Source organism: Osmerus mordax, chromosome 24, assembly GCF_038355195.1.
Source record: "Osmerus mordax isolate fOsmMor3 chromosome 24, fOsmMor3.pri, whole genome shotgun sequence".
Taxonomy (NCBI): domain Eukaryota; kingdom Metazoa; phylum Chordata; class Actinopteri; order Osmeriformes; family Osmeridae; genus Osmerus; species Osmerus mordax.
Window position 1 is genome coordinate 8,973,631 of NC_090073.1, and position 25,339 is coordinate 8,998,969.

At 49.7% G+C, this 25,339-nt stretch overlaps 2 protein-coding genes across 2 annotated transcripts; one reads left to right on the forward strand and one right to left on the reverse strand.

Annotated features, from left to right (window-relative positions):
• Positions 1-152: 152 nt before the first annotated feature.
• Positions 153-1,184, reverse strand: LOC136932606 (hydroxycarboxylic acid receptor 3-like). The gene has a single exon (XM_067227773.1). It carries the CDS (start codon positions 1,143-1,145, stop codon positions 153-155), a length of 993 nt encoding a protein of 330 aa, XP_067083874.1. The 5' UTR covers positions 1,146-1,184.
• Positions 1,185-4,011: 2,827 nt separating this feature from the next.
• On the forward strand, positions 4,012-25,246 carry hip1rb (huntingtin interacting protein 1 related b). The gene is made up of 32 exons (XM_067227756.1): positions 4,012-4,339; positions 11,391-11,454; positions 11,750-11,892; positions 12,280-12,336; positions 12,999-13,079; positions 13,346-13,422; positions 13,967-14,028; positions 14,602-14,742; positions 15,274-15,331; positions 15,608-15,683; positions 15,923-16,087; positions 16,316-16,371; positions 16,483-16,555; positions 17,126-17,309; positions 17,746-17,834; positions 18,066-18,182; positions 18,517-18,618; positions 19,001-19,195; positions 19,688-19,835; positions 20,565-20,651; positions 20,817-20,924; positions 21,099-21,235; positions 21,650-21,760; positions 21,873-21,931; positions 22,017-22,047; positions 22,162-22,224; positions 22,366-22,466; positions 22,731-22,836; positions 22,924-23,047; positions 23,226-23,287; positions 23,384-23,629; positions 23,836-25,246. Exons 1-32 carry the CDS (start codon positions 4,247-4,249, stop codon positions 23,842-23,844), a joined length of 3,225 nt encoding a protein of 1,074 aa, XP_067083857.1. The 5' UTR covers positions 4,012-4,246; the 3' UTR covers positions 23,845-25,246.
• Positions 25,247-25,339: the final 93 nt, after the last annotated feature.

Consider the following 25,339-nt stretch of genomic DNA (forward strand, 5'->3'; position numbering starts at 1 on the left):
GAGTGAGTTGGGACAATCTAGCCAGTTTTCTGTACATAGCGCTGAAGATACAGTGCATGTTTATAATGATAAAAATAAAAGCATAGCATTTTTTGCAAGCAATTTAACAGAGAATCTGTAGCTTTTCAAACAGGGTTTTTCAAATATTACTCTTAAGTAGTCAGTTGGTCCTTATTGGTGTTATCCTGAACAGACAGCTCTGGGGCGGCCCGTTCATCTTTCTTGTCTCCCCTGATCTTCTCCAGGCTGTATTTCAGGAGCTTTCTGTAGATTCTCTTGAACGACGGGTTTATGAAGTAATAAACGACCGGGTCCAGCATGCTGTTGAGGTAGGTCAGGCAGAGGGTGATGTAGAAGGACGTCTCCAGAGGTTTGCGGCTATCGCAGTCTCCCTCTTCGGCAGCGAAAGCGTTTCTGGCCCAGATTAGGAACCGGGTGATGTTGCTCGGGAGGAAGCAGATGATGAACATGACGGTCACCACCCAGAGACTCCTCTGCACCCTGCAGATGCGAGACGTCTTGTCCAGCTGTCTGGCCCGCAGTTTGCCTGAAATCCTCTGTGAGCAGAACAGGATGATCCCTAGAGAGAGCAGGAACTCCAGGATGAACATGGATCTGTTCAGCTCGTCGTTGTGGGTGAAACTCTCGCACCTGTGCTGCGTGGAGTTTTCCGTCTGGAAGTAGTGGGAGCGGGTAAGCAGGTGTGCGTTGGAAGACGCGTTGAGTATCCAGAGCCCGACTGAAAGGCACGAGGCTTTTAAGAGGGACATGGAGTTCAGGGGGTGGTGAGGATGAACCACGCGGACGTAGCGGTCCACAGCGATGGCCATCAAGAACAGAATACTCCCTCTACGGTTCAGAGCAAACATGAAGAGAGAGATGGTACAGGAAGCATCTCCAAACCTCCAGTCCATCCCTAACAGGTAGTAACTGACTCGGGCTGGCAGTCCCGTGTTGAGCAGGAAGTCAGCAAGCGCCAGGTTAAACAGGAACACAGTGCTGCTTTTCCATGGCTTCAGGTGGAAGCAGAAGATCCAGAGGGCCAGGCTGTTACCAAGGATACCAAGAACGCACTCCAGCAGCAACAGGGGAGGAAGGACCCTGGCGAGCAGATCTACGTCGACACACCGCACCATCGTTACCATCGACGACCGTGACCCTACCTCAAGCGAGAACGATGCTGAATGACCACACAGTTACAACATACATCTCACCTCGGTGCTTTGATCTAGAAATACATCCTCATCTATGCGAAGCGTCAGGAAGGAAGTCTTAGTTGAGAAATCATCATCATAAAAGCCCCCAACATTTTGATGTTGGGTATTTTGTTCAGCTGTATTTAAAAGGGTTAGGGTTATTATTAGTATATAATAATAACTGAGTATTCTGTCAAGGTTGTTGAAATGGCAGTAGACGAAGTGGGACTGAAATACTTGGTGTTGCGGTGTCATGCTCAATTTATTTTTGTTTTCAGAGCAAACAAGGGCATCTGAGTGTTCGTGTGACATCACAGGTTACGTTCTGCATGTTTACGGGAAGGTCGAGTGGGTGGGACTTGCACCCCCCACGTCTGAGCGCAACAGTCACTTGTCGTTGGTCCTGAGGGGTTTATATTGTGTTTGAGTCAAACAAACCCGCGTCAATAAACGAAAGCAAACATTGAGAGAATACGGTTCTAACTCACAACGCTCCGTCCTGCGTTTTTAATGTGGGTCGAATAAGTGTCTAGGTACGAGGAGAGAAAGCTGGTATCTTTCTGTGGAACCGGTTGACTGGGTATATTATAACCTCAAAGGATGAAAAAGCATTCTTGAGAGGAACTAACACGTTTAAAATAGCACGTCCTGTTTCAGTTCGTTTCGGGTTTATAAAACATTTTGAAACATTAACAATACATTATTAAATAGTTAATAATCTTATTATTAAACACTGTTGATCATTAATAAACACTGTTAAATATTATAGATTTTATTCATAATACAATTCATAAGGTGTTTGATAACTGCATTATCATACTTTATAGACAGCTTGTTAATATAGTTGCAAACCAGTAGTTTAAAAGGTGTTAGTGGTACATGAGCTGCTATAGAAAGCATTAGCAAATGGTGAACAAACCAAACTAACAACAACATAATTAATACTTTTGATGAACCAGATTAGATTTAGAGGGAGAACGTTTCTTTTATTATTGTATTATTAATTAACAATATTCAAATAACAAACCAATCAGTATTCTCAGAAAACAAAGAAAAAATAAACAAGTACATCAAACTCAAGTACAAATATTCAAATTTCAAGACGGAGTTTCAATTCATCTTATTTTCCGACAGCTTTAAAGACTGACTAAACTCTTTAAATAGTTTCTAAATGCCACAAAACTTGGAGCAACTTGACCAAATCTACATGTATGCAAATACTTATCTATTAATCTATATCTAAACGTATCTATAATCAATATATTATTACATAAAAATGCAATGGTGTTTTATTTAGTTACTTAGATCATGCGGAGAGTTGTACTCCTCCACTGCCAGACCACATGAGGAAACACATAAGCGATGAGACTGAAAACATTGATATCATTCCTCATAATGTCCAAAAGGGGGCAGTGTAATATAATTCTATCGATAGGTCAAATTGGCGTGAACGTGTTTCGCAATGGTCGTGTTTTTAACGCTTTAGTGGGGCAAGTTTGTGTGTTTGGGATTTGGAAAACACTTTTCACCCATTTTCTCAGCGTTAAAAGAATCACCATATTGGTTCTCGAATCATTTGTAGATTTCCATTTAGAAAGTTAACGTTATCTCTGCTAAAAAATATATATGTTTGAACCACGTGTCAAACGTGTAGGTAAATCTGCAGAGATTAATCACAGTGCGAAGAACATGGGGTGTGAGGCACAGGTTGTTAGTTTCCCTGGGCAGGGTAAGAATGTGAGAGAGCCAGTTTGTCCCGTGCTGTAAAAACATATCTTGTCTTCCTGAAGGACCATCAACAAGCCTTTCATTCTCCACCGGCATACCAAACCACAAAATGTCATAGCTTCACAGGTGCCGTCAATGCGATGAGGCAAACGTGTCGCTAAGAGGGCGTTTGAAAAACGTTAAAATTAGGACAACAACAAAGGAACAGCCACTCTATCCAAACTAAGTTATCGTTTGTTACACACTACACATGATTGGAGATAAACCTTTGGCTTGATCCAGAGGGGCAGTGATTGCATGACCAATCTTGACAGACCTGAAAAACACGTTTCATGCTGTGTAGCCTACGATAGGAAAAATTTAATGTCAGCATTGGAATTACACACTAGCCTACACTGCAAGTTTACCCAGAATTAAAATAAACCAATTTGGTTTGTCACGTTTCGAAATGGGTGTTCTGTAGCCGAAGCACCTTTTCTGTTAAATTGCTTTTAGAGCGCAATTAATTGTATTGTTATCAAGCAAAACTATTAGCCAACCTATAGGCTATGTCAAATTATTTTTGATGCGTTAAGAATTATTATCAAAGGAATTATTAGGCCTATTCCTGAGTCTGGGGACCTGGAAGGACCCAGTGAATCTAAGATCGTTGACAGCATGACCTTTCAGACTCGATTACATATTTTGCGCTTTTATAAGATTCTTACTAGACCTATGCTTGCATGTGTCCAGGTGCAAGGAATTGATTAATCGAGGTGGTTTAGAAATTGAGTAGCCAATGGCAAATGAATTATGGAGGAAATTGCATTTATTGGGTCCTTCATTATTTAATTCAAATTAGGTCAAGAAGGCAGATCTCTAAATTTGTACTAACCCTGATTTGAAAGGTGTGACCAATACTTATCAACGTTTGAACCGACTTTCAAAAAAGCCGTTTAGGTCAATACCGCATGACGTAGCTAAAAAACCCTCCTTGTCGCATTGGCTCCCCCCGCGTTGCTATGTGCGAACTACTGCCGTATCATCCAGTGTATCCTGAACGAGGATCCGTATAGCAAACAGACTACATACTCGTCTGTCCTCCTTCACCACTGATGTGTGTTCCCCTGTGAATGGTCTGCTTCCAAATGCCAGTCGCTGGTATCGAACGGCTGGAACCGAGTGATTACGTGCTGGCGCTCATACCGAATATATCCAGGACAGCCTATTCACTATTTGACTTGGATTCGTAGCCTAAAGAAGACACGGAGACAGTAAATATATTTAAAACGCTTGGTACCGTCGATTATTTCTGAGAATTAAACCCGGTTCTAGAGTGGAGGATGAACACCATACGACAGGTGCCTTTAAGGGTGAAAAGCAAAAGGACGGAAACGAATTTAGGAGCTGAGAGAGAGCATTTCGACAAACAGCAGGTAAATTCAGCAATACCTGGCAGGTTGTGTTACACGGTCGGTGTTCTTTTCCGCAGATCTACCAAACATGTAGGCAATCGATTATGGAAGGCCGCAAAGAGAAGTTGGTGAAGTGTCAGTCACTCAAATTTGGACGCATTTTTTAATCAGCGGATTCTATTGACATTTCTAAGCGGATGCTGTATTTTAGTTTTAGATACAGGCTATAGTTATTAAATACCTATTCTTAGCCTATGTTTTGTCAAGGTTTTAAACGCTGGTCGCGCGTTTCGAGTCAATATCTACTTTTGGCCCATCATCTGAGATGAGATCCATCAAACAAGTATGCTATTTTCACTTAGTAGTGAAATACAAAAAAGACTTAATGCACCTTGATGAAGGTTTATTTTTAAGTGTACCAATTTCTTTAATAAGAAGAATTTAAGGAGAGGCGGTTCGAGCAAAAACGCATTTAGTGTGTAAATAAGTGAATGGCCGTCGCCCATGTCTGTTTTAAATAATTAAGTTGGAAATACCATGCTGAGGAAGTTGAACTAAAAACTTGGTCTGCACACAGGCACTTTTTAATTTTTACACCACTGGTTTTTACAGAAGGTGACCACCAGAAAATCCCCCCAAAAATATGCATGCCCTTTAAGAGAGCAGTGGGCCATAGTGCATCTCGTGTAACATGTTTGATAATCAGCTGACCCTTCTTGTTTGCAATGCACCTCCTTCCTTCATACCTGTATGCACGTGCAGGATATGGGTGGAGACATTGCATTGGCCAACCCATGGTCATTCCTTTGAGACACTGTTAATGGATGAGTATGGCATTTGAAGACTCCGAATCGTTTTCTTTATATCAACATTTCATATAGTCCAAGCAGACTTTTGTTTAATGTGTAGTGTGTGTATTCAAACATCACCCAAGGCCATCTGGTCCTCTCACAGACCTGAGGTGTAAAGCATAGGCAGAAACCCCGGGGGGGGACATGACCCCCCCCCATCCTGGGAAAAATATGATTTGTCCCCCCCAATTAATCACTGTAAACATAAGGAAATGTAAATAATATGAATAATATACATTTAACATATTACAATGTAGGCTATGTGTTACAGCAGTAATTGTGGTGTCCAACTCAGGAATTGTTCTTGAGAAAATGGCATATAATTGTCCCCCTCAAATAATTTATAGCAGATTTTCGCCACTGGTGTAAAGGCAACATTAGCCACTGGATACAACCTTCAGTGAGTAGGACATGCAAAGTATAGCAACGATAAAGCTAATCTGAACCTATATGGAAGAGGAAGAATTCCTTTTGGGCGTGTGAGTAAGGAAACAATAGAGAGGGAGAGAGAGAGATTGTGCGATCTCCTTGACGGTTTTGTGGACTGAATGTGTAAATCCATCAAAGATAATCCATCAGATCATATCATCGGTACAGTCACGTGGCCTGCGCACTTCTGACAGTCCTGAGATCGGGATTGACGTTGCATCCAACGAGACGTGTTCCTGGTTCTCCTGCCCCTTACTAATTTCCAGAGGAAGCGACTGAGTCACTGTGATTCAGCTTGTCTCTCCATTACATTTACATTTAGCAGATGCTCTTATCCAGAGCGACTTACAGTAAGTACAGGGACATTCCCCCCGAGGCAAGTAGGGTGAAGTGCCTTGCCCAAGGACACAACGTAATTTTCACAGCCGGGAATCGAACCAGCGACCTTCTGATTACTAGCCTGATTCTCTAACCGCTCAGCCGCCTGACTCCATCATCCCTATGCAGGGTTTGAGGCCTTTTTGAAAACAGAAGCTAAGCCCTCCAACATGAAAAACCTCCCAAGGCTGATATTTTGGGTACTTGTCACTTTCTACAGAGAAACAGGGCGGGTTTATTTGAACACGGTCTCCTTTGTACAGCTGGAGCAACGCCAACAACGATTGGATATCCTTGTTGTTCAACAAGTACATAAATCAAGTGTTGAATCGGCAGAAACAACTGTTGTAGGCCTGATGTTGTTCTCCTGTATTTCTCTGTCCTGTCTCAGTTTCTGTCTGGTTTCTCTCTGTTGACCTTCAGTAGCAAGGTCAAATGTCCCACACTAGTCTGTTGTTTACACTCTCTCTACCTATGTGAGTGTGTGCGGTGTTTGCCCTCCCTAACTCCAGAGTCAGTGTTGCGGAAGTGCCCATGAGAGAGGGGGAGGAGGGGAGAGGAAAGGGAGGGGGGGAGGAGGAAGGGAGGGAGGGGGGGAGGAGGAAGGGGGGGAGGGGGGATGGTCCGAGCAGAAGGAAAAACGCCACCGCAGGAGTGAGAACAGAGAAAGCCCATTCTCACCATTATCGTTTCAGCCCCCGGAATTTCATTCAAAAATGCCTCGTCACCACCCCCACCACCACGGCAACATTGTGTTGTCGAGGCGATGCCAGGCTCACCAGCCGGTTAGCGAGAGGACGGGCAGGGAGACGAGCAGTCTGGTGTGGGACGCTTGGCAGGCGAGAGGGGCTCCTAGGAACCTCTCAGCCCTCCTGGAGGGTGTGGAACACCCGGCTGGCACGCCACACGGAGCGCATGCCAGACTCGCTGTCCGGGAGCGTGTTTCTGTGTGGTAGTCACCCTAAACCTAACTTCAAGTTGGCCTTGTTTAGCGTTCAGGGTTCTGGTCTGTGTTGTGCTGTAGGGTGGGAGTGATACGGGGACACGCAGTAAGGCCTGCGAGCAAGTTCATCAAAGGCAGGAAGGGCAGGGTCTGTTAGGGTTGGGTTTCTGCGTTGGGACACCGCAGGGACTGAGCCCGCTATTGTGCTGCGAGGGAACGTTTTAGAAAAAGCTGGAATGGAGGAGGAGGAGGAGGAGGAAGTGACTGGGGAGTTAGATAACTGCCTTAAGAGGTGTTCCCAGGATACAGCTCGCATTTGATCTTACGAGAGGCATCGTTGAGATGGATCGGTTGAAATTCGGTTCGTGTTTTAAGTGGACGGCAGGGGGATCTAAGTGTTTTGATGATTTAAATGTTTGCCCATTTTTTCTTATTCAATGTCTCCCCTAAGAATGTTGAAAAGGAAGCACTTTTTACCATGCGATTCATTTTAAGACGTGTATAGCCTATGATTAGAACATGTATCAGTGTTAGAATATAGCCTAGAGTTAGAATATGTCCTACTGTTATAATACAACCCATTAAATGACCTAGTGTGAAGAAAATAGCCAAATGTTCCTGCTGTGTGAGTATTCCCACAAGCCTTAATCTGTTGTTTTTCCCTCAACAAAGTGGTGAAGTCATATCCAGTGAAGAATGACCTCGATATTACATCTAGCTCAGACCGTGTAGTACAGCATAAGCCTGTGTGCATGTATTTAATTCTTGTCACCGACAAGCGTGGTAGACGTGAGAGGAGAGAAGGCTAAAACCTAGCAGAGAGCTCGCATGCTATCTCGACACATCCCATCAAATTAGGGCACGTTTAGGACAGTACAGTACAACCAGACGCTACATTCAGCGGCGTTAGTGGTGTGAGCTTGTGGTTTAACCCTTGTGTTATCTTCGGGTCATTCTGACCCATCAGTCATTGTGACCCACCGTCGTATTGCGACAACTTTACCGTATTCAAAAACAAAGTGAAGCATTTTCTTTTAACCGTTGGGCTGTCTCAGACCCCCCACATTGCGAATGTTAAAAGAAAATTATTTTTATTTGTTTTTTTATTGGGTAAAATTGGGTAAACACAACGATGGTTCGTTATGAACCTTTGGGTCATGTGACCCGAAGGCAGCACGAGGGTTAAAGGCGTTAAAAGGTGACAGTCCCCTCTCAGGTCTGAGGGTGACCTTGGCCGCCAGGCGCTAACTCCTACGGCGTTGTGTTTAATTAAGCTGATAAGGAGCAGCATATCTGCCCTCGCTGCCTACTAAGAGCCCAGCGTAGTCCAGCAGAGGAGCGAGGAGCGAGCTGCGAGCTTCCAAAGAGCAGGGATGTCCAGGCACATAGACATGCTGTTGAAACCCAGAGAGGATGAGGTAAGGAAGGGCCCGTCATAGATTGGAGTGGATAGTGTGTGTGTGTGTGTGTACAGTGCGATTTTGTACAATGTAGTTGGCCAAGAACCTTATGGCTGGCCTGAGGGATTAGTGTGAGCTCATGTATCTCTTCTTCTCCCTCTTCATCTCTCTTTCTCCCTCCATCTCTCTCTCTCTCTCTCCATCTCTCTCTCTCTCTCTCTCTCTCTCTCTCTCTCTCTCTCTCTCTCTCTCTCTCTCTCTCTGCTCTCACTAGTAACCTAGTGAATCTTTTGCTGACATGGGATTAGGGTGTTTTTTCAGGAGCATGTTGGCTTTGGAATGTGTTTGGGCAGCCAATCAGTGTCACTCCGACACACTGAAGAGCTGCAGTTAACAACCAAATGGATTACCCTTTGCCAGCGGTATTACGGTATGAGTGTGAGTCTCTCTGGTGAGGGGGGGGAGGGGGGGGTAGGATGCAGTCATCTTCTTCCCTCTCTTTCTCTAACTCCCTCACTCTCTCCCTCCACCCCTCGCTGCCTGGTTAACTTTCTCCTCATCACGTGGTCCCTCCCCTTCTGCGACGCCCATCTCTCTCTCTCTCACCCTACCCTCGCTCGGCACTCCTCTACGGGCCTCATCCCTCTCTCTCTCTCTCTTTCTCCCCCTCTCTCCCTCCTTCTCTCCCTCTCTCTCTCTCTCTCTCTCTCACCTTTTCTCTTTCCCTCCCCCCTCCCCTCCTCTCTGAGTGACAGGCAGTCTGAAAGCATTCTGAAAGCATCCCTTGCAGCCATGCTGTTCACTGGCCATCTGTCCCGCCCGGGTGCCAGGCCCAGTGTGCCAGAACGTGGCTTCCGTCCAACCCAATCTTCTACCCCAGCTGACGGCCTTCCTCCACCCCCCCCAAACAAGCCCCTCATTGTCCCCGGCCCCTCCACCCAGACCCAGGCTACTGCCCTGGGTAAGCCAGGGCCCTAGTGGGGGCCTGGTGAGGAGGGGGTCCCCCTGAAACAGGGCAGCCATCTCCCTCTGCCCTCCGGAGGGACTGCTGCAGGCCACAGTAGGCCCTCTGTGCTTTGTTAGGAGACGGTGTCTGTTTGGTTGGGGTGTGTGTGCGCGTTTGGTGGAATGTGTGTGTTTGTGTTTGGTGGTGTGTGTGTGTGTGTGTGCGTTTGGTTGAGTGTTTGTGGGTGGGTGTGTGTGTGTTTCCATATAGGCTAGTGCTTGCATGAATGTCGCTGTGTTGGTCTAATTCAGTGTTTGTGAGAGTTTCTGTGGTAGAGGGACAAAGGGCACACCTGTTTGAATAGCAGGCCGTTTCTAAACGATGGTTGGGGATGAGGGGAGGGAGGCAGGGGGAGGCTGGGAGAGGGGGAGGCAAGGGAAGGGGGAGGCAGGGGGAGGGGGAGGCTGGAGAGAGAGGGAGTCAGGGGCAGGGGGAGGCAGAAAAAGAAAGAATAGAAAAATTCACGCCTTCCTTTGTGACTTTCTGCCAGCTGAGCTGTGGTTCAGTCAACCAGGGAGTGAGAGAGCCTCAGGTTGTACACATCTCTGATTCAGTCTGACTCAGTAAGGAAGAACTATTCTTTGTGTACTGTCTTTTTTTAGCGTTTTGTGGCGCTTGTTGAAAGATTTCTAGCAGCCAGTATTTCCCGCTCCAGTCTGCCCTGGTTGTTCTCTTTGTTTAGTCCAACAGGTTCGCTAATCCTTTGTGTTTATCTAAACCAGTAATGATTAGATTCATGTTGATGACTCCATACACCAAGTTTGTGTCATGTGCTTTTCTTGTCAACATCTTTTGGTTGTGTTTCCTCCCTTCTGCCTTCACCTGGACTTGTTCTACCTGTCAGGTGAGGTGCCCGAGGGGCCAAGAGAACTGGGGCCGCTGCATCCTGGAGACGGGGACATTGTTGTTTTCCTTCATTGTCATTATTAACAGTGTAACAGAGCCCGGGACACCACTGAGGGATCCCTCTCCTAGTTCTCTCTGTGCGGGCACAGCCCCTCCAACCACAACCTCACTCGATTCATACGCGCAAGAACAAATAGAGTCCAGTTAAACGATATTTACATTACATTACATTTAGTCATTTAGCAGACGCTCTTATCCAGAGCGACTTACAGTAAGTACAGGGACATTCCCCCCGAGGCAAGTAGGGTGAAGTGCCTTGCCCAAGGACACGTCATTTGGCAGAGCCGGGGATCGAACCAGCAACCTTCTGATTACTAGCCCGATTCCCTAACCACTCAGCCACCTGACTCCCCTGATATTTGCGCATGGCTTCAATTGGCAGCTCTTGATGTTGGGTTAGAATAAACCCCAAGTGTTTACACGCGTTCCTGGATTCCGTTGATGCCTATTTTGGCAGTTTACACAACTGACGCTGAGAGTAGATGTTGTTGAAGCATTGAGGTCATGTCTGGGCCGTGTTCCTGGGTGTGTTTTGGAGCGCTGATTAGACGGTTGTTCGTCCCCTAGATGGATCTGTGGTCACCGCTGGGTGTTGAGAGGTGACTGTACGCAGGAAGACTCCTGGAATGCAGAGCACCAGTGTCATGCCTGACACACCCACACAAACATGACACGTCTGGTGGCCACGTTCCTTTCGGTTGTCTGAGCTCCTGGAGAACCAGCTGACGATGAACTGGGAGTGACAGCTCAAGTACCAGCTCCCTTTTGTCAGATTTACATTTGAAAAAGTTTGGGCAGTTTCTGATTCCACTCGGAATCTGAAACAACCTCCGCAGGCCCATCTGTGTTGTTTGTAAGGGCGACTCCCTCCACTGCCTCCCTCCCTCCACTCCCTGCCTCGCTCCACTCCCTGCCTCCCTCCTCCACTCCCTCTGTGCTGACACAGTTGAAACCAAAGCCCAGTTGTTGCCTTGTCAACTGCTGCTGAGAGTGGAGACCGGTGAGTCACATGATCCCACGAGCTCCCAATCGCAGCCTCCCCGTGAGATCACCCGGCCCACAAGCAGGAAGGAATGTTCAGGTTTGTTCGGTGCCACGGGTGATGGGTAACCGTGGAGACTGACTGACACCTGTCCTCTCTCTCTCTCCTCTCCTACAGCTGAGCAGTATCAGCAAAGCCATCAACACTGCAGAGACCCCTGTGAAGGAGAAACATGCTCGCCGTATCCTTCTCACATGGCCGACTGACTGACCAACCCCCCCTCAGTGGACATGCTTTGACCACCGCTAGGAGTTTAGTATTCCTAGTAGTATTTGTGCGGCGGTATAAAAGTTTCAATGCTGTGAAAATCTTTGTTTAGTCTTTTGATTTCATAATATCTCAAAGCATTTTTGCTTTACTTTTTATTTTTGTGTTTGTGCCTAAGACTTTTAAAGACAAAAACATGTATAATGTATGTATGACCAAAGAGTGTTGTTGTGTGCTTGGTGTTGTGTCTCCTTGACGATTCCTCCTAGGGATTATTCTTGGGACCCACAGGGAGAAGGGAGCGTTCACCTTCTGGTCCTACGCCCTGGGCATCCCTCTGGCCAGCAACTCCATCCTCAGCTGGAAGTTCTGTCACGTGGTGCACAAAGTTCTCCGCGACGGCCACCACAACGTAAGGCCTCCCTCAGCCTCCCCTCATCTTCCCTCAGCCTCCCTGAGCCTCCCTCAGCCCTGGTCCTCCTGTCCAGCATGTTCTAGATGTTTCTCCACCTGGTTTGCTTCACCCTGCCCCCCCCCCCCCCCCCTTAACTTAGAACTTACTTGCACTAGTCAAATACTCTTAATGGACCAATCTAACAACAGTATTGAGATAGTAATGAACTAACCACTCTCGCCCTAAGCACGATCACTTTTCATGCTGGTCCTGTCGGGGTCAGCAGAGCGACTTATAATCGAAAGGACTGTTTGTAACTCCATCTTATCTGGTTACCGTCTCGATGCTGTTGCGTTGACGTTTACCCCCCCCCCCCCACCCTGCCTTCTTTGTTCCCTCCGTCAGAGCCTGCAGGACTGCATGAGACACCACAGCACCATCGTGGAGACAGGAGCACTCTGGGTGAGTCTGGGAGTCAGGTGGCTGAGCGGTTAGGGAATCGGGCTAGTAATCCGAAGGTTGCCAGTTCGATTCCCGGTCAAGCCAACTGACGTTGTGTCCTTGGGCAAGGCACTTCACCCTACTTGCCTCGGGGGAATGTCCCTGTATTTACTGTAAGTCGCTCTGGATAAGAGCGTCTGCTAAATGACTAAATGTAAATGTAAATGAGTCTGGGGACGAGGCCTGCCCACTCCAACAGGGAAACACGTTTAAAAATCAAATTTAAATAATATATATATCTATATATTATTTTTTTTAAAGCTGTGTTTTGATCATTGGGTCAGGGAGTAATTTTAGAAAAATGGTTTATCTGCCCTTCCCTAAATGTGTGTTTAACAACCGCATCCTCAGTTATTAAAAAAATCCTGCCCCACCCACGGTTGAAAAGAACGGTCCACCCGTGTCTTCGTTTATTTCTCACATTCAAGCAGCAGTGCATGTTTTAAAACCGCGTTTCATCCTCTGAGAAGTACTTCCTGTGTGGGTTGTGGTAATCCACAACAGCTGAGAAAGGAGATGGGCGGGGGGCGGGGGGGGAGAAATATGCAGATTAGATTTTTTTTCCCTTTCCTGCTGTTCAGATCAAGCTCAGCTTAACACTGTCCACTCCATCTTGTTTCCAGGGCAACCTTCACGACAGATATGGACAGCTGGTGGCTCTGTACTCTAAGCTCCTCTGTACGAAGATGGAGTTCCACGTAAAGGTGAGGGCTCCCCCTGCAGGACAGGAGGACTGCGTGTGGGTCAGCGCCGTTACCGTAGTTACTGCAGCAAGGCCATGAAATCACAAAACGCCATCCGACAACCTGGAATTAGAAACGCGTATTTAAACTGATGCAAGATACAGGAGATAATATGTCAAGGCTACTGTATGAAAATAATATAAGCGATTTAGCCGAACCGTAGCTTAAATTAGAACAGTATTAGGAGATCGTTGGAAGGCATTGACCCAGCATGATCTTCCGTGCAGCACTCGGAAATCCGATCCAACCTGGAGGTTACAGACGAGGTCCTGGAACGTACTGCAGGCACAGACATCAATAATGTGTGAGTGTCCTCTCTTCTCCTCTTTTCTCTCCTCTTCTCTCCTCTTCTCTCCTCTCTTCTCTTTTCTCCTCTCCTCTCCTCTTCTTTTCTCTCTCTCCTCTCTCCTCTTCTCTCTTCTCTCCTGTCTCCTCTCTTCTCTCCTGTCTCCTCCCCTCTCCTCTCCTCTCTGCTGCAAACACACCTGCTCATTCACCTGCTCCAGGCACCGCTGGCCTGTGACGCGTCCTAATGACGATGAACCGAATCGTATCTGTGCTGTTCTCCCAAACGTTCTAACGTTGAGGCTCCAGGACCAGCCAGTTCCCATGTCTCTGATCCTGGAGGGGAGCAGCGGGGTCCCCAGGCGGGGTCCCCTGGCGGGGTCCCCTGGCGGGGTCCCCAGGCGGGGTCCCCAGGCGGGGTCCCCAGGCGGGGTCCCCAGGCGGGGTCCCCAGGCGGGGTCCCCAGGCGGGGTCCCCAGGCGGGGTCCCCAGGCGGGGTCCCCAGGCAGAGGTTTGGAAGGGCGGGCCTCGTGTGACTAACAGGGTGTTAACTGCTCCTGCAGGTTCCAGCTCACTGTGGAGGTTTTTGATTACATGGATGCAGAGCTGCGACTGGCTGAGACAGGTGAGCCGGGAGAGACTATCCGCCCATCAAACACCCTGAAACTGATAAACCCAGTTTCAAATTAGACTCCCCAATTTCACCAAAACATGAGAGAAAACGTCTGCGATCAGTAAGACTGAGATGGCTGAGATTGGAGCTTTTTTTAATGACGTGCGCTTGGCTTCCTGGCGGATGTTGTCAGACCCTCTCATCCTGAACAACCGTAAACAAACCCAGGAATTGTAAACAAGACACCCTGGCAGTCTTTCTGACTAACTGTCCCTGATTTTCTGTGTAAATCCGGTATCTCCACTCTGCCTCCGGGCGCATCCACACCCTGTGTGCTCTGCTGAGAGCTGTTTTCCTTGGTTGATTTTATGAAAGCGTAAACCGTGACGTCGGTGCTAGACTTTCAGCAGTAATGGCGACTCCACCAGTTATTTTAGCCCTAAAGATCATATGCCTACTGATTTTATTTCAGTCACTAGTCTATGATGAAGCATTGATTGAATAATGAAAACCTGTTGGCTGTATGTTAAATTTTCTCTTCCACTATAAATGATGTGTGTGTGTGTGTGTGTGTGTCCTCTCCAGTGATGCGGCAGCTCAACACGTCCATAGCCATCTCCACCCTGACGTCAGGCCAGTGCCGGCTGTCTCCCCTCATCCAGGTGATCCAGGACTGCAGCCATCTTTACCACTTCACCGTCAAGCTGCTGTTCAAGCTGCATGCCTGTGAGTCCCCCAGGCCCCGCCTCCCCCAGGCCCCGCCTCCCCCAGGCCCAGGCCCCGCCTCCCCCAGGCCCCGCCTCCCCCAGGCCCCGCCTCCCCCAGGCCCCGCCTCCCCCAGGCCCAGGCCCCGCCTCCCCCAGGCCCAGGCCCCGCCTCCCCCAGGCCCAGGCCCCGCCTCCCCCAGGCCCCGCCTCCCCCAGGCCCCGCCTCCCCCAGGCCCAGGCCCCGCCTCCCCCAGGCCCAGGCCCCGCCTCCCCCAGGCCCAGGCCCCGCCTCCCCCAGGCCCAGGCCCCGCCTCCCCCAGGCCCAGGCCCCGCCTCCCCCAGGCCCCGCCTCCCCCAGGCCCAGGCCCCGCCTCCCCCAGGCCGACAGTCTTTTTATGGTCCTTTGAAAATAACAGTTTAACCTGTTATTTTCTTTATGACTGATTAAAGATGTAACTTGTTAAGGTTTGAGGGAGATTTTTAAATAACTGTCTTACCTGCTGCAGCCTTGTTTCAGAGTGATTTGAGTCGTGTCCTTCTGGGTTTACAGGCCTCCCAGCAGACACTCTGCAAGGACATCGAGATCGCTTCCATGACCAGTTCCACAGGTAAGCCACACAGGCCCTGGGGCGGCAGTAAATGAGGGCAGCAGTCTGGAGCAGGAGAGAGGCTACACCCTCTCCCCCTCCCTCCCCCCGCCTCACCCTCTCCCATGCAAATCTTGTCATCCTTCCCTCCTCCCCACTGGTGGATTTATTAGTAGTAGCTGGTAGTATTTTTAGCACTCACCTCAGCAGTGGCACCTATGGGTGGTAACATCTCCCAGCGTGTCTAGTCTTGGTGTGTGTGTGAGACCAGGGCTTGAGTCGTGTTCTGTCCTGCAGCCTGAAGACGTTCTTCAACAAGGCCAGGGACATGATGTTCTTCAAGAGGCTCATCCAGATCCCCAAGCTTCCTGATGTAAGAGGGGCGGGGGGGGGGGAGGGGGGACATTATCTATACGTGTGTGTGTTGGGGGGGGGGGGGGGGTAATGCATGTTTGTATGTGGAAGGGTGGGGTGTTTTGATACATATATACGTGTGTGTGTTGCCCATCTCCCAAACAGTGTTGGATGACGTAATCAACTCTCTCTCTCGCTTTCTCTCCCTCTCTCTCTCTTCTCTCCTCATTCCTCCTCGTGGCTCCCCCCCCCCCCCAGTCTCCTCCTAACTTCCTGCACGCCGCCTCGCTGGCCAAGCATGTGAAGCCGGTGGTGGTGATCCCTGACGAGGAGCCAGAGCAGCAGGAGGACGACGATGACGACCCCGAGCCCCTGATAGAAGTCAGCGAGGTCAGCACCCCAAGCCTGCAGGCCCAGACACAGGTACCTGTGTGTGTGTGTGAGAGGGTGTGAGAGGGAGACACAGAGAGACACAGAGAGACACAGAGAGACACAGAGAGACACAGAGAGACACAGAGAGACACAGAGAGACACAGAGAGACACAGAGAGTCTGTAATGTTTATATTAGCAGTTATAATAGCGGATAATGACTTCACTTGGCACACGTTTCTATCCAAAGCGACTGACATCCTGTTGGTGTTTCTCCACAGCAGTTTGACATATTCGACCAGACGTTCGGCCCTCCCAACGGGGGCTTTGATGACAGGTGAGTCTCAGCTGTGTCTGGCTGGAGGAGGTGTTCCTGTACGGTATGAGAGAGCACGTAAGGTACGGCTCTCAGCTGACCACCAGCCTGCTGTTGCTCTCCCCCTCACAGGGAAGTCCAGATCGATGGCCTCAAGCGGGACTTGGAGCTGCTGAGGGCGGAGCTGGAGAGGGTCAAGGCAGAGGTACAAAGACAGGGTGGAGATGTGGGGGTGGAGGAGATGTTGAAGGGTTGTGACGCCCGGGCCCAGGACACGCCGGCGATGTGGAAAGCGGAGAGGAATTTGGGTCATGTGTGGGGCGGATGCAAAGAGTGGTCTTGACATGTGGAATGTAGCGGGCAGTCTCAGAATGAGAGATGACGTCCAAGCCTAGACACTGTGTGTTTACTGCTTCCTGCAAGTTGTGTGTTGGCGTCACGGTTGACCACGATGACCTGAGACGTGGGGATCTGCAGGCTGTTGGTCCACCACTGAGCCCCACCCTTCCCCTGTGCCCCTGCTTTCTACCAGTGTTTATCTCACTGTCAAGACACGTGTTTCATTGTTCTTTAGAATCAAAATTCCATGACATTAGCTATGTTGTTTATAGATATTCTTTTCAAAACCCATGAAGTATATAGACTACAGTGTTTATATAGTATTTCAGCATTCTGTCTCGTCATCTGATACTGTAACTGGTAATGGAGTTGTAGTGCTGTTAGTGCATCCCCAGCAGGGCGGTTTGATACATACCCCGTCTCCTCCCTCCTGCAGGCCCAGCGCTACATCACCCAGCTGAAGTCCCAGATCAACAGCCTGGAGGCGGAGCTGGAGGAGCAGCGCGCCCAGAAGCAGCGCGCCCTGGTGGAGAACGAGCAGCTACGCATGGAGCTGGAGGCCACGCGCAGACGCAACGCAGAGCACGAGACCGTCCAGGTCTCCTTCATCGAGGCGGAGAGTGAGTCTCTCTCTGTCTCTGTGTGTGTGTCTCTCTGTCTGTCTCTCTCTGTCTCTCTGTGTGTGTGTGTGTGTCTCTCTCTGTCTGTGTCTCTCTCTGTCTCTGTGTGTGTCTCTCTCCGTCTGTCTGTCTCTCTCTGTCTCTGTGTGTGTGTCTCTCTCTCTCTCTCTCTCTCTCTCTCTCTCTCTCTCTCTCTCTCTCTCTCTCTCTCTCTCTCTCTCTCTCTCTCTCTCTCTCTCTCTCTCTCTCTCTCTGTGTCTCTCTGTCTCTCTGTCTCTGTCTTTGTGTCTCTCTCTCTGTGTGTGTGTGTGTCTCCCTCTGTCTGTCTGGTCAGCATGTTCACTTCAGCTCCATCCCTCCCTCCCTCCCTCCCTCTCAGAACTGTCAGAAACATGTTGACACACTGAACCTCCCCTCCTCTCCCCCGGTCTCTCAGAGAGGTCTCAGGCCACAGAGCAGCGCTACAACAAGCTGAAGGACAAACACACAGAGCTGGTGTCCAGCCATGCTGAGCTGCTGAGGAAGGTGAGACACACACACACACATCCACACCACACACACCCTCACACACCCTCACACTTCACACACCCACACCATACACACTCACAAATCACTCACACACCCCCACCCCTACACGTACTTCTGGAAACGTAGTGTATGAAGGAGTACGCTGGCTTGTTGTTGTCATTCCACTGCCTGTAGATTTATGTTGCTGAGCTGCTGTGTGTGTGTGTGTGTGTGTGTGTGCGCTGACAGAGCGCTGACACAGTGAAGATGCTGTCGGCCACCCAGCAGACCCAAGAGGAGGTGGAGAGGACCAAACAGCAGCTGGCCTTCGAGGTGCAGCGCATCACTCAGGACGCCGACATGAAGGTTAGTCTCCATGGAAACGCCGTTGTTCGTCAGCACTAGTGTCCTCTTGTTTTGTCTGGTTGATCGTCCCACTTCAGGTTTTTTTTTCCGCTACGCCGGCGCATCAGAAGTCTGTTTTATTAAATGTAACAACATTTCGTGCTGGTTTCTTTTTGTTGATACAAGCTAGTTTCCTTTCTGACGATGTTTATAAACATTTAACGTGTGACGTGAGGCGTTACGTCTCACGGTATGAATGAAAATGAAAAAAAATAAACAGTTTGTCGAAGTGCAGAGGAAGTGTGTCTTCAGGGGGTGGTGCGCTCTAGACGCTGTTGTTTTTCTCTCGTCGCAGTTCGAAGAGCAGAAGTTTGAGATGGAGAAGCTGAGGAGAGAGGTGGAGGAGAAGAGGGCGGAAGTGACACGCATCAAGGGGAGTCTGCAGACCAATGAGAAGGTGTGTTTGTGTGTGTGTGGTGAAGTATTGTAAGATTGTCTATGTCGCGACCCAGATAACTCTCCCATTGTCAGTCACCCTCGTGCAATTAACACCTCCAGATCCGTTCATGCAACTACGGTTTTAATTAGACGGAAGGCCTGCAGGACTGCTTTTGGAAGCCTCGTTGAATTTAGGAAGGCTGTTTTGGCTTCTCGCAGACGTAGCAATTTCAGCACCATCTGACACCCCTCTGTCTCCATCTGTCTCTTTATCCCTCCCTCCCTTTCTCTCTCTCTCCCTCCCCTCTCTCTCTCTCTCTCTCTCTATCTCTCTCTCTATCTCTATCTCTATCCTTCCCTCTCTCTCCTCCAACCCTTCTTCCCCCTCCCTCCCCTCCCAGGTGGGGGAGCAGCTGAGCAGTTCCCTGGTCGGCCTGCAGGGGGAGAAGGAGCGTCTGATGCGGTCTGTGAGCGAGAAGGAGGCAGAGCTGTCGTCGCTGCGCCAGGCGTCCCAGCTGCAGCAGTCCTCCCTGCAGCAGGAGAAGGAGAGGAGCGCCCGGGAGCTGGGTGACCTGCAGGGCAAGCTGCTGGAGAAGGTGAGTCTGGACGCCTCGGCTCCTAGCTCGGCTCCTAGCTCGGCTCCTAGCTCGGCTCCTAGCTCGGCTCCTAGCTCGGCTCCTAGCATGTCTCCTAGCTCGGCTCCTAGCACGGCTCCTAGCACGGCTCCTAGCTCGGCTCCTAGCATGTCTCCTAGCTCGGCTCCTAGCTCGGCTCCTAGCTCGGCTCCTAGCTCGGCTCCTAACACGTCTCCTAGCTCGGCTCCTAGCATGTCTCCTAGCTCGGCTCCTAGCTCGGCTCCTAGCTCTACACCCTGCTTTCAAGAGCCTTTATTTGTTGAGGGTTTAGGTTGGTTGAGGGGCAGTTCTATGGGTGTATGTGAAGCCCTCTGTGACATTGCTTGTAAAAAGGGCTATACAAATAGCCTAACCCTATAATTTGATTTGTTTCACAGCAGTTTATAGAGCTGATTCGTTACTGTTAGAGCTTAGATTTATCACGTGTGTGTGTGTGTGTGTGTGTGTGTGTAGTCGAGCCGTGAGGAGCAGCTGAAACAGAAGCTCCTGGAGGAGCAGTTCTCCCTGCTGCAGGGTACGCTGACCGAGGCGGAGGCCATCATCCAGGACGCCGTGGACAAGCTGGACGACCCGCTGCACATCCGCTGCACCAGCTCCCCAGGTCAGGCCTGCTCCCGCACGCCGCCGCGGCTCTGAACCAGCTCAACTAGCTAGCGCAACTCTGACTGACTGAACTCTGACTGGACTAGCTCCTGTCTGACTGAACTAGCTCAACTAGCTAGCGCAACTCTGACTGACTGAACTCTTACTGGACTAGCTCCTGTCTGACTGAACTAGCTCAACTAGCTAGCGCAACTCTGACTGACTGAACTCTAACTGGACTAGCTCCTCTCTGACTGAACCAGCTCAACTAGTTAGCGCAACTCTGACTGACTGAACTCTAACTGGACTAGTTCCTCTCTGACTGAACCAGCTCAACTAGTTAGCGCAAGTTCAACTCTGACTGAACCAGCTCAACTAGCTAGCGCAACTCTGACTGACTGAACTCTGACTGAACTAGCTCCTCTCTGACTGAACCAGCTCAACTAGCTGGCGCAACTCTGACTGACTGAACTCTGACTGAACTAGCTCCTCTCTGACTGAACCAGCTTAACTAGTTAGCGCAAGTTCAACTCTGACTGAACTGGCTCCACTCTGACTGAACTAGCTCAAGTCTGACTGAACTGGCTCCACTCTGACTGAACTAGCTCCACTCTGACTGAACTAGCTCAACTCTGACTCAACTCTGACTGAACTAGCTCAACTCTGACTCAACTCTGACTGAACAAGTTCAACTCTGAATGAACTGTTAAATGTGTCTCACCCCCGCCCTCCCTGCTGTCCTCCACAGATTACCTGGTCAGCCGGGCAGAGGCCACGCTGGGCTCCATCGACAAGATGAAGCGCGGCCACTCAGACTACCTGAGGAACATGGGAGGTGAGTGTTCAGGGTGGTGGAGCCCCCGGGAAGGCCAAAGAGGTGGCTCCTAGCCGGATAAGATTTGCATACCCACCCCCCTCCCAGCAGGGGGAATGGGGGGTACACGGAGGAGGGTCAGGTGAGATGTACCTGTAATCACGGTGTCTCCTCTGGGGGGGGCAGACGCGGGGGGGCTGCTGAGGGCTCTGACCCAGTTCTCCCACCTGGCCGCCGACACCATCGTCAACGGCAGCGCAACGGCACACATGGCACCCACGGACCACGCTGACCGTAAGACACACACACACAGACACACACACACAGACAGACACACACACAGACAGACACACAGACACACACAGACAGACACAGACACACACAGATCAACGTAAACTTTGCTGGGTCTTGCCCATGTGCAGTTCAAACAGAGAGGATTGAGTGTGTTTGTTTTTGATCCCCCCGCAGGCCTGACAGAGAGCTGCAGGGGCTGTGCCACCCAGAGCCTGACCTTCCTGGCCCAGCTCAAGTCCAAGGCCTCCCTGCCGACTGCAGACCCGGCCTCCATACGCATCGTGGTGCAGAAGATCCTGAACCTGGGCCAGGTGAGAAGCCGTGGGGCCTGGGCGGAGCTGGGGGGGGGGGGGAGGGGGCGGAGCTGAGGGGGGGGAGGGGGCGGAGCTTAGAGGGGGGGAGGGGGCGGAGCTGAGGGGGGGGGGGGTAGCGCAGCGCATGCATGTCGCTTTGGAATAGATAAAGGACGTCTGCTAAATACGTCATGCCTGGTTCATTCTGCCATTCTCTTTACGACTAGGTTGCTTGCTACCTTGTAACTTTGTAGCGTATTTTTTTATTTTAAATATTCGATGCGCAGTAATATGGAATGTTATAATAGAATGTTATGGGGACAACTTGAAAGGTATTGCTGGATTTTACAACGGCATGGAACGCGATATAGCCAATCACAATCAAGGATTGGAACAATTAGTTTTAGAAACATCATATACATTCTCCTCCAGGAACTGCGGCCCAAAGGCATGGACGTTCGCCAGGACGAGCTGGGGGACATGGTGGATAAGGAGATGGCCACCACCTCCGCCGCCATCGAGGAGGCCGTGCGCAGGATCGACGTGAGACCTTTGACCTTTGTGCCTCCTTTAGAGGAGGTGACACGTTGCCACACTGCTAGTTTGGGTTCACGCGACGACCGTAAATATTTAGTTTTTTTTACATTTTTGACAGGAATTGATGAACCAGGCAAGGATTGATACTTCCGGAGTGAAATTAGAGGTCAATGAAAGGTACGTTCTTGTGTTTGTGACTGTGTCTGTCTGTTTCCGAGTTTAACCACTGCTGCTAATCATAATGTTCTCTCTTGTTACGCAGAATCCTCTACAGCTGCACTGACCTGATGAAGGTAGGATCCCGGATACTGAACTTGAGTTGATTGAGGTCAGGGGAGAAGGGAATGATTGTTATGACTAATATTCCTCTCTGTTCCTGTCCTCCCTTGTCTGGCTCCGCCCCTCAGGCCATCCACATGCTGGTCTTGGCATCCACAGACCTGCAGAAGGAGATCGTCGAGGGTGAGAGGGTGAGTATCAGCCCCTCTGAGGTTCAATTTTCCATTCAGCAAAGGTTGTGCTGCAGCTCATATCATCGTGATAATGTCTGTTCTCCTCTCTGTCTATGTCTGTCTCTCTCTTCCCCCTCCCTCTCTCCTCTCCCTGTCCAGGGCGCGGCCACTACTAAAGAGTTTTACGCGAGGAACTCTCGATGGACCGAGGGGCTCATCTCTGCTTCCAAAGCTGTGGGCTGGGGAGCCACGCAGATGGTGTAAGTCCAGAGTGTCCCTCTCTCTCTCTCTCCCTCCCTCTCCCTCTCTGTCTCCCTCTCTCTCTTTCCCTCTCTCTCTCCCCCGCTCTGTCTCTCTCTCTCTGTCTCTTTTCTTTCCTGTTTCTCTCTCTCTTTCTCCCTTCTTTCCTGTCTCTCTCTCTCTCCCGCCAACTGTCCTATGAAGAAATAAAGACAAAACATTTCCTCGAAAACATCCCCAAAAAATAACCGAGGTGCATGATGGGCCGTATCTCCCTCCCCCAGAGAGTCAGCTGACAAGGTGGTGCTGCACACGGGGAAGTACGAGGAGCTGATCGTCTGCTCCCACGAGATCGCTGCCAGCACGGCCCAGCTGGTCGCAGCCTCCAAGGTCAGACCCCGCCGGTGACCTTTGACCTTAGCATCTGTGTCCGTACGGCCCTCTCACCCCCCCCCCCCCCGCCGTCTGTCTCCTCAGGTGAAGGCCGACCGTAACAGCTCGAGGCTAACGACCTTGCAGCAGGCCTCTCGCCGTGTCAACGAGATGGCAGCCAACGTAGTGGCCTCCACCAAGACAGGCCAGGAACATCTGGAGGACAAAGGTTGGTGAAACACAAGCCTAACAAGACACACACACACACACAGACACACACACACGCACAAGACGCACAAGCCTAACAAGACACACACACACACACACAAGCCTAACAAGACACATAAGCCTAACAAGACACACACACACACACACACACGCTTCACAAGTCTGTCTTTGCTCTTCAGACACCATGGACTTCTCTGGCATGTCCCTCATCAAGCTCAAAATGGAAGAGATGGAGTCCCAGGTAAGATCTGACGCCATCACGGCTCTCCGTCTCTCGCGTCACACGTGCGTGCGTGCCGGGCGCCAGGCGTGTGACGCGTGGCTCCGTGTGCTCCAGGTGAAGGTGCTGGAGCTGGAGACGCAGCTGGAGAACGAGCGTCTGCGTCTGGGAGAGCTGAGGAAGAAGCACTACGTCATCGCCGGTGTCCCGGTGGAGCAGCTCTCCGAGGGGAACGGACGGGCCCCCTCGCCCAGCCCCCCTGCCGCCCCCTCACCCACCCCCTCCTCACCCAAACCAAGCAAGCCTGCCGTCATGAGGAAACCAACCTTGGCCCAGAAGCCCAACGTACTTCCCAAAAACATGGTGAGTCCTCAAAAATCCACTTTCTGTGTGCTGTTGCTACTGTCTAAACGTATGTTGTTTTGGATGAGAGCGTCTGCTAAATGAGCATAATGTACGTGTAATATATGATGACCTTCAAACTTCAAATTATGTCTCACGTAACTAACTTGTCTTATTTCAGGGTCTCATGTTTTAGGGTTTCATGTCTTATTTTGTTTTGATCTTAGTTCAGGTAGACAGGGTGGAAAGCCCTTCTACACAGATGGGAGGAGCTGATTGGAGGAAGTCAGCAGTCATGTGATCACAGGGTCCTCAGGAGATGCACCCTGACAGTCCCGTCACACACCAGACCTTACAGCTCTCTCTCTCTCTTTCTGTTTCTCTATCTACCCTCCATCTCTTTCTATCCTCTCTATCTCTCTATACCCTTTCTATCTTTCTCTATCCTCTATCTCTCTCTATCCTCTCTATCTCTCTGTCTCCCCCCCGTCTCTCTCCCTCTTGTCTCTCTCTCTCACTCCCTCTCTTCCCCTCTCTCTCTCTCCTACTCTTCTTTTGCCAAACTGAGCTCCTTCCTGATTGGCTCGTTCTCCTCTCTGCAGGACACTGTGTGCTCCTCGTTCACCCTGGCCTGCACATGTGCGTCTGTTAGGGTGTGTGGAAGACGGCTGTTTCCCCAAACACAAAGGGACGTTTCGCTAATGTTTTTATTTTTTATTATTTCATTTTTTTTTATGCATCAACACCAACATTGTGTCTCAGAGCCTTTTAAACTTTAACCCATTGCTTTTAAAATAGGGATGTGATAATCGGATACAACAAACGTTACAACAAACGTTGGATTAGTTACGACTCTTGAACGAGGCCTTTTTGTTGGGGGGGGGGGGGGGGTCCACCTCTTGGTGCACAGGGCAGTAGTTGGGTTGGTTTGCTGGTGTCTTTATTGTGTGTGTGTGTGTGTGTGTGTGGGAGGGAGGGATCATAACCGTACTGTAGAACGGAACATGTTCACTCTCTGGTCGCTGTCTCTTCTTCTAATCCCAACCTGTGTTGTTATAATCATCACGTGAACTAGATTAGACCATTTTAATCCCTCTGTTTTAGATCTCAGTTGATTCTGGATTATTATTATTATTACAGGTAAAAGGCACCTCTAGTCCACAACCTGTTACCATTATTTAAGTTGCGTCTACTGTATACCGATAGGAAGCTATGTACTGTGTTTATGCTTTTAATAATTTTATGCACAAGGATATTCAATCAGACATGGGCTTGCTTGCAAGTCGAACACTATAATTTATATAGCTCGGTTGCTCTTTGAATGTATTGCAGGGTACACTGTGCTGTTGTGTATGGGAATGTACGCACACATAGGAAATATGTCTTAAGTGCTACTTTCAGGCTGAAGGGGAGGGCGGAAGGGGTGACGGCACAAGAATGGAACTGTGTCTGTTTGTGAAGCTCATTTGTTCGTGGGAGATTTTCTTAAAGGGTTTTACGGAGCTTTCATGTCTAGTTCTTTCTTCTGTATTAAACATGTCTTTATACTCTGAAATCTATTAATATATTTTAGTAAAAATCACAGTGGTTCCACCGAGTAAGAAGTGTATATGTCAATGAACAAATAATAAATGTTTATAAACGTATGTGTGTCTTGGTCTCGGTTATATGGTTATGGCTCCCGGTGAGTCCCCAAAAAAAACTCCGTGACCTGTTTAGAGCCACGGTCAC